General features: G+C 39.1%; 1 protein-coding gene across 1 annotated transcript; it reads left to right on the top strand.

Annotated features, from left to right (window-relative positions):
• The first annotated feature begins 7,350 nt into the window (after window positions 1-7,350).
• Window positions 7,351-8,931, top strand: pclaf (PCNA clamp associated factor). Its single transcript, XM_036575479.1, has 4 exons — window positions 7,351-7,468; window positions 8,248-8,334; window positions 8,485-8,659; window positions 8,758-8,931. The coding sequence occupies exons 1-4, from the start codon at window positions 7,423-7,425 to the stop codon at window positions 8,795-8,797; spliced, it is 348 nt and encodes a 115-aa protein (XP_036431372.1). The 5' UTR covers window positions 7,351-7,422; the 3' UTR covers window positions 8,798-8,931.
• Window positions 8,932-9,234: the final 303 nt, after the last annotated feature.

The following is a 9,234-nucleotide window of genomic DNA, read 5'->3' as shown; positions in this document are numbered from 1 at the left end:
CACCCAGAGCTAAAACGATGAATAAGGCGGCTATGACCAAATAACCGATTCTGAATGAACTGTAATAAAAACAGACTTGTTAGAATAAAGGCCTTTCTGAATTAAAATTGCACATGAACACAATCATTTTCGTGACATTTCAGCTACTTAGATAGCTGGCTGCAGAGTCTTTAGATTTTTTAGCTACTTAGACTGATAGATAGCTAGCTGGAAAGAGAGTTAGCTAGGTAGCTAGCTAGGCTTATCAGCTACTTAGACAGCTGGCGAGTCAGTTAGGTTTATCAGCTAACGTTACTTAGGTGGCTGGAGAGTCAGTAAGTTAGCTGTATCAGCTAACCTACTTGAATAGCCGCAGAGTCAGGTTTATCCGCTACTGAGATAGCTAAGATAGCTAGCTTAAAAGTCAGTTAGTTGTATCCGCTACTTAGCTGGAGAGTCAGTTAGCTAGGTTAGCTGTATCAGCAACAAAGTTAGAGTCAGTTATCTGTATCAGCTAACTACTAACATTAGCTGTAACAGCTAACTTAGATGGAGAGTCAGTTAGCCGTTTTCAGCTGCTAAGATTAGCTGTATCGGATACTTAGGTTAGATCACCACTCTCGAAGACCTGAAACCAAACATAGCAGAAAGGTCGTGTAGATTTAACCCATCACGAAACTCATATGTGATACTCTTAGCATTAGGTTATATGCTTTGCACATAAACCACATTAAGTGCAGCAATTTTCTGACGTCTAATCGAGCTAAATTAGCTATTTGGATTAACTACCTTCAGATGATGACTTTGCTACCTTCCTCCTTCTCTTCAGTGTCTGACTCCCTGAGAGACTGAGAGTGATAATCACTGAATCCAGCACGTGCAGCTAAAGGGACGGTTTGGTTTTTTTTTTCTTTTTTTCTAACCACGACGGAATGCGGCAGATAAAAAAGCCCAGAGCAGTGACCATAAACGATAACGCCGTGTTACTGTTTGTGCATTCGCGTCAATCTGCTAAGATTTCAATCCAGGATCATGTTGATTAAACTGTACAAGCTTAGCTCAGACTCGTAACTAGCTAAGGCGAAACAAACACCACTCAAGCATTTCTGCCCTTTTCATAAGGTTAAGCTAATTAAGCTGCTACCACATGGCCTGAGGGACAGCCCCACCATTACTGCTCTAATGGGAACTCCACCAGGCCAGTCCACACTGGTAGGCTAAGAAAGAGTACCTTTATTAAAACACCGAACATTTTTCTGTCTAGTTCATCTTAAACATGCTTGCATAGTTTAATGACCACTATGTTTCTTTACTGGTATTTCTGTGTAAATATCAGTACTTTATAGTTTGTTTAGTAGAGGTGCATTCCAACCGGCCTAGTAACTTATTCCCTGTAACGTGTACTACACAGGGTATTCAGACATGTTAGCTAATGGTGATTCCAAACCACACACACACACGTTTTCTAATCTGCTTATCCTCCTGGGTCTGGAGCCTATTATTCCAAACCACGGAGAGTGAAAATGTTCTGCTGGTAAGAAACTTCAAACCGCACAGGGATCAGTGAACAGTGGTCTATCAAATAATTTCTAGTGAGGAGAATGTAATCTCCTCCAGGTTTGTTCAGACGCTAGAGGGCGCTCTCGAGCGAGTCCAACATGAATAGGTTCATATGGAGCATTTGAGCAAAACAATAGCTTATAAATGCTAAAAAATACATATATTTCCTGAACAAAGAACAGCATAAAACATTTCAGACCTGCTGTTATATTGCTGTATTTTAATATGAGTACGTATGAACTCGAGTTATAGGACTTTATAATATGCTGTGTTTGAAGTAGCCCACCTGCTGGTGTACTGACTCTGCCCAAAAGTGGGAAGTGTTATGCAGTAAATGACCACAGTGAAGTTCTCCAGTACGCCAAAGATACCCGGATGACGTACTGCTCCGGCCAAACAGACCACTGTAGGCGTTTCGTCATTTTTAGTCGGCGCCATTTTCTTATGCCCATATTAGGAACTCCGGGTCTAAGCTCAATTTCTCTATGGCCAGAATGAGTAGGGTTTTTGGAAAATCGCCTCTATCACACCCTGTGTTAAATAAAAATGTTCAGAATCTGATACGTTTTGTCCTGTGTACATTCTTCTCTCGAATACCACTGGATCCTCCGAATTACGAGGTCGTTAAAGTGTTGAAATATGAATATTGCTACATGTGAGGCATGTAGCAACATGGTTCTGAACATTTTTATTTAACACAGGGTGCGATAGAGGCGATTTTTCAAAAACCCTATTCATTCTGGCCATAGAGAAATGGGGCTTAGACCCGGAATTCCTAATATGGGCATAACGAGGACTACAGAATGACGCACGACTACTGTGGTCTATGTTCCAGTACAGGACCAGAGGTTCCTTCATCATATACTGTATCGCAAAATGCAGTGCGGTCATTTCAGGAGGGCGTAACCACTGACGTAAACGCCTGGATATTTTAATAGCCCTGGATTCAGCCTTTCCATACATTAATAATGGCAAAATTAAATAAATTTGTCCAGATACTGGTGCTGCAAGTCTGAAGACCCACCAACTATTTAATTGATTTATTTTATCTATTTTGACTTCATTAATTATGCTTTTTTATTTAAAATTCTTTATATTGTAAATTTTTGTGAAGGATAGAGTTTATATTTTTATTTTTTACCTTTTGTATTGTATATTATTATACTGTATATATACTGTATATATATATATATATATATATATATATTAGTCGATATAGTAACAAATAACAAACTGTAAACCTTGTTCAGTAAGTTAAGTAAAACAAGGTTAATTACTTGCTTTTTAATTCTCTTCTTGTTACTTCTTTTCTTGAGTGCCTTGCTATCCCTTTGCTGCTGTAGCACTGTGGATTTGCCCACTGTGGGACTAATAAAGGATTATCTTATCTTAAAGTTAACATACTGCTTAGATAACGCTGTTGTTTTTTAAAGTATTTGTAGCTTTGGAGAAGGGTGGAAACAGATACCTGGCTTCTTATGGTATGAGGTGTATTTTAAAAGTCATACATGCACGTCTGACCAAATATACACATACATGCTGAAAAGTGTCTAGCAACGGTTGCTAAGCAGTGATTGGAGGGCTGAGGAAAATGGGGGCGGGTTCAACACAGTTGAACCAATCGTATCGGAAAATGGTTCAGCGCTTTGAAGCGTTTGACACCATGCTGCCATCTACTGTGCAGTTCAATTTCCTACAACGGCTGTTTCCTACTGATTGTCATATATTTCCATTGAAGCTTATTCCCACAAATAAACCTTTATTACAACACAAATGTCTTAAATTAATCATTTGGAAATAAATATATCACTGACATATGATTTTCCATCTTAACTATGGACAATGAAAATAATACTAAAATAAACTTTATTTGCTCATTACATTAGCTTCTCATCATGCGTCATAAACTTCCCAAGTAATGTAGAGTCATATTGTAATATTTCTGGTAATGGAAATAATTATAATGCTGTCAAGAAGCATTGAAGAAGTGTTATTTGAGTATGATAGCGTTTGGTCATATATCATACATCTCACTTTATTTTGGCTGACTAAATATGAAAGTTATCCTATACTTAGGCCTGGGTCTTTCTTGATCCCTCCATTATAAATCTATTTAACTGATGGAACAACCTCTGCGGTGTTTTCCGCCCATGTACGTGTCACTCAGTCTTTCTCTCTCCAGGAAACCCTCGAGTTAGCTTTTTTCTCATCTTTTTTTTTTTATCTTACTCTGGGTGGGCGTGAATGCGTTTAGACACAAAAATAGACCAATTATAGATATGTCTTTTTATTTATAGATTATTGTACAAACAATGCATGACTAAGGTATAAAATATTCGAAATATGACAACTGAAAACATTAGATTTGGAGTTTACAAGTTTACCCCACCGAAGAAGCCCGGGGTATTTGAATCGGTTTCAAGGACGAAACTAATCTCATCGGTTTTCTACCACACTAAATAGTATGCAAAAATAGCACATATACAATTGGAAGTGCACTCGTTAGTGTAGTGAGTGCAGTACAGAAGTGTGTGGTTTGGGACGCCGTATAGATCAGCCAATGAGACCCGTTCAGCAGCTTCAATGGCTGAGTACAGCTTCGCTATGCTGCATATGAGATGTTCAGTAAACATCTCCAAGCGAAAGTTTGAGGTAATTTGTTGATTAAGGATCATTTATTGAGGTAAACCGATGTCGGCTTCGTATTCGCCAGCTTTCGGAATTGGTTCGCACCTCAGTGTAACTGCAGCACTATTTAAGGTGGAACAGATAATTCAAATGAGCAGTTGGCGTATAAGAAGCTGTTTGATATATGTGTATGAGTTTATTATTTAAGAGATTAAGAGCTTTGGTAGCCACCTTTATTAGTTTTTAATGAAATATCACGCACTGGAATGATCTGAACTCTGGGGATGTTCAGGTTATACAGATCCAGTTCACCAATCTAGCCAATCTTCTCCTTGTAGTGTTTTCTGGAGACTTTATCTAAAGCCTCTACATGTCTTTAAATCTTTGTAGTGGTCATTCCGGCCTAGTCAGAGAAACAGCTTGCCTACCAAAATTGCGAAGTGGTCTTCGTAAAGACGTAATCGAATACTGAATACGTTCATGATGTCAGTGAACGCGAAACGCTTCATTCAGCCAATAAGCTGTTCCGCTTGCCAGCAGCAGCAATGTTAACCAATCAACCCTCAGCAGCGGTAATGTTACCCAATCAACCCTCAGCAGCGGTAATGTTAACCAATCAGCCCTCAGTAGCAGCAACGCTAACCAATCAACCCTCAGCAGCGGTAATGTTAACCAATCAACCCTCAGCAGCGGTAATGTTAACCAATCAGCCCTCAGTAGCAGCAACGCTAACCAATCAACCCTCAGCAGCGGTAATGTTAACCAATCAGCCCTCAGCAGCGGTAATGTTACCCAATCAGCCCTCAGTAGCAGCAATGCTAACCAATCGGGCCTCAGTAGCAGCAACGCTAACCAATCAACCCTCAGTAGCGGTAATGTTACCCAATCAACCCTCAGCAGCGGTAATGTTACCCAATCAACCCTCAGCAGCGGTAATGTTAACCAATCAACCCTCAGTAGCAGTAATGTTAACCAATCAGCCCTCAGTAGCAGTAATGCTAGTATCCTACTGCCCAAAACCTGCTTTCTGTAAAACAAAGGAAATATACAAGTCAGTGTTCCTTACCTTTTAAGTGAAATACACTTGATTAAATACACTACTTTCCAAAATTAGAGGATGGTCCTAAGACGTGGTTAGAAACCTTTCACTTTTAGCTGTTTCGTTCAGTTCATTTAGGACTTGCTTGTGGGGGCTCTCTGGCATTTTGCAGCCATGTTTTTTCATGTAATGGGAGAAACAGGATGTGGCCAGGCTCCCCTTAATCTGGCTCTTGGTTTATCTCTTCACAGGAAATTGAAGGAAAGTTTACCCATCAGTCATTGCATGTCTCTTGAAGATGCATGCCAGACAAGCAGCACTGCTGTGTCTGATCCACTCGTACCAGCGCAACACACACTAACATGGCACCATATATATATATATATATATACACTCACTTACAGAGCACTTTATTAGGTACACCTACCTTGTACCTGCCCTCTTTGTCTATTTTATCATTTAAATATTATCATTAAAATTTTATCATTTATTTATTATACTTCCACTTACTATATAGGTGAACTTTGTAGTTTTACAATTAGAACTGTAGTCCATCTGTTTCACTGCATACTTTGTTATCCCACCTTTACCCTGTTCATATATATTATAAAGAGGAAGGGAAGGAAAATGGCAATTTGAGTAATATAGTAATATAAAACATGCCGTTTTCAAGTTTACATACATATTCATATATCATTTATTTATCACTGAATAATATTATTATACATATTTATCTTGTTATGCATACATGTTTATATACAAACCTAATTCCCAAAAAAATTTAGACAGTTGGTAAAATGCAAATACAAATATAAAGCAGTGATTTGTAAATTCACTTTGAATTTTGAACTGAAAACAGTATAAAGACAAAGTATTTAATGTTTCATCTTTTGAACTTATACCTTTGAACGTTATTTTTTGTAATATATGCTCATTCTGAGTCTGAGGCCTTTTAGGCATTTCACCCTCTACAGTGCAGAATATCATCATAAGATTCAGAGAATCCAGAGAAATCTCTATGTACAAAGGGCAATGCCAAAAACCAGTATTGAATGCCTGTGACCTTTGATTCCTCAGACAGCACTGCATTAAAAACCGATATACTTCTGTAATAAATATAACCATATTGGCTCAGGAATTTTTCAGAAAACCTCTGTCAGTAAACACAGTTCATCGCTGCATGCAGAAATACAGGTTAAAATAAATAACCATAAATAAAAAACATCCACAAACTCTCCTCAAATCCTCAAACTTCTCTGGGCTAAAGCTTATCTGAGATGGACTGACGCACAGTGAAAATGTGTGCTGTGGTCAGACAAGTCTACCTTTCAAATTGTTTTTGGGAATAATGGATGTTGTGTTCTTCAGGACAAAAAGGTAAAGGACCACTTCGACTGTTAAAGTTTAAAATCCAGCGTCTATGATGGTATGGGGGTATTGGTGCCAATGGCATTGGTAACTCTACATCTGTGAAGGCACCATCAATGCTGAGGGGTGCATCATATTTTGAAGATCAGTGCTGTCTGTTTTCATTTTACCCACTGTTCTGAATGTACAATCTGGGTTTGTATGTTTGTATATGCCCTCATGTTGGAATAAGATGTATGCTCGTTTGCCATGCCTCTTTGCAATGCTTGTTTAATTTCAAGGAGTAAAAGAGTAGTTAAATAATACATTTTAGTTTTTTCTCATGTTATTATTTTTATTTATTATTTATATAAATGAGACGTCAAGTGTGTTTATCAATCCTATTATATACATTTTCTAAAGTAAAACTAATGAAAGGCATTATATATATATATATATATATATATATATATATATATATATATATATATATGTGTGTGTGTGTGTGTGTGTGTGTGTGTGTTTACATATAAAATATTGCTGCCCTTAGAATATGGCTTTACTTAAAAACAAAATATTCTTAGTTATTTTTTCGTTGTTTCTGGGTCCCAACTAAATACACTGTAAATGTAATGTTGTAAAGGTTATTGTGAGCTGGCGATGTGGTAGGGGTCCTGTAGGGAGCTCGAGTGGGCGTGGCCTCGATGTGCCGGTCAAATTCCGGGCTTGCTATTGGCTGAGTGAGTGCTACGTACGTTTTGCCCCGCCTCACTTTCTCGGCGTTTGCCTCCCTTTTAAAAAGCGGGCGGGAAGGTTTTGTCTTACTGCTTTTTCTCTACCAGCTGAGGAAGCGCCAAAAGCCTGCAGACATGGTCAGGACGAAAGCCGACAGTGTCCCTGGGACTTACCGAAAAGGTAAAGTTGTTTTAGACGGTTGTAGTGATAAAAGTAATGATGTCTTCCTCGCGGTGTCGTTAGCTTCAGGGTGCTGCTGTGGGTTTTATACCAGGCGCGCCCTCAGCTAACTTGTGTGGCTAACGTTATTGTTAACATAAGACGCTAGCGAGGTTTAGCCAGCCGACGGCTATGAATTTAATATCGGTTTCCTCCAGTTATTTTATAGTCTGTGAGAGGACTACGTGATAAGTGGGCTTGCTGAGAACCTCAGTGTTACTGATTCTTTGTAATTCATTTATTACCTCGGCGGGTAACGTTAGCTGAAGTAGCTCTGTCTCCCGCCAATATGTTTGAATGGGGTCACAGCAAAAGTAATATAGGTTAGCAAAAGATCATAAACAAGAGAGACATGTTTCTCCTTTATCAACGTACAATCAACATAGTTAAACACGTAGAAATTAAATTGAGAACTCATAACTCGGTTACTGAACCCGTCAGCAAAGTTCATGTGACGCTAGACTTGTTTTATTATCCAGATTTCTTTCTTGGTCTGACCATGTACTGTCAATACTCTACCGATTTAAAGAGGAACTAAGGTCTAGAAGTCAGTTAACCTAGCTGGCTTACATTAAGCGGCTGGTTGCCTCTACGCGAGCAGAAATGGCGCCAGATTTTATAAGATGTGGGCGTTTAAGTCGGGCGATCAAAGTTTCCTCTGATGAGCGTTTGTGTTCAGTAGCGCTGTACTGCGTTAACCTGTAAAGGTTCATCTAACCGGACTGTTTTGTTTTTTTTAGCGGTCGCTGCTTCTGCGCCCAGGAAATCACTTGGCGCCTCCAGTTCCGCCAACTCCTCGAGCAGCAGCTCTCAAGCGGGAACCCCTGGTAAGACAGGCTTTTCTCTTCTAACTCCTCTGCCTTTTTGCCGAGCATCCTCTGAGGTATGCTTGGATATTAACTCTGCATGGGAACAGTTTCCTGTGAGAACTAAATATCAAGCCTTATTTACCCTTTTTTTCTTTCTTTTTGTTGTAGGTAAAAACAAGTATGCTGGTGGAAACCCTGTCTGTCCACGTCCTACCCCAAAGTGGCAGAAAGGAATTGGGGACTTCTTTGGTGGTCCCAGCAGGAAGCCAGAGAAAGAAAACCAGCACCCTGTGTCTGATGGTGAGGAGGCTGGAGGCAGCGGCATGTCCAAAGCACCCAGAAAGTAAGTTACATGGCTTTGGTTTAGAAGCCCCAACTTGTGGTGATGACTATTTATTGGATTGACCTCTTATAACCCCTTTCGTACTGTTTAACTTGCAGATCCAGACCACTTCCAGATGAAGATGAGGAGGATGAATAAATGAATTTTTAAATGGATTTTAAAAACCATTACATTGGTACACAGTGGCTTGAATTGTAAATCTTTGTACATAACTTATTGCAATGCTGCCTTCAATTTTGTACAGAAGTTTAATAAACTTGTCTTTTTCAAGAGTTGCAAGTGTTTGGTGACCTGATTGATACGTTATGTTGGCATTCAGAAACACAGCAGTAGACCTGAGGGGAATGTATGAAGAATACTTGAAAGGCTGTTTGTGAAAACTGAATTCTGTATTACTGCTGTGGCTGATTTAGTGCTCTGTTTATATAAAAAGAAAACTGACACACTTGGGCAATTTACCTGCTCTGATTTGAGCTCTAAAGGAACACCGTTACATGCATTAAATAATGTATTTGTCAACCATGGGCTCAGTGTAAAAGGATCAAGCCATCTTTGACGATGTGGTGTTGATTAAG

The sequence above is a fragment of the Colossoma macropomum genome, unplaced genomic scaffold, assembly GCF_904425465.1.
Source record: "Colossoma macropomum unplaced genomic scaffold, Colossoma_macropomum, whole genome shotgun sequence".
Taxonomy (NCBI): domain Eukaryota; kingdom Metazoa; phylum Chordata; class Actinopteri; order Characiformes; family Serrasalmidae; genus Colossoma; species Colossoma macropomum.
This window is presented reverse-complemented; position numbering and strand designations above follow the sequence as displayed.

Excerpts from the sequence above, each read along its gene's own strand:
- pclaf (XM_036575479.1), top strand. The coding sequence starts at position 7,423 with ATGGTCAGGACGAAAGCCGACAGTGTCCCTGGGACTTACCGAAAAG. Across the intron at positions 7,469-8,247 it reads CCCTGGGACTTACCGAAAAG|CGGTCGCTGCTTCTGCGCCC; the intron begins GTAAAGTTGTTT and ends TGTTTTTTTTAG. Across the intron at positions 8,660-8,757 it reads ATGTCCAAAGCACCCAGAAA|ATCCAGACCACTTCCAGATG; the intron begins GTAAGTTACATG and ends TTTAACTTGCAG.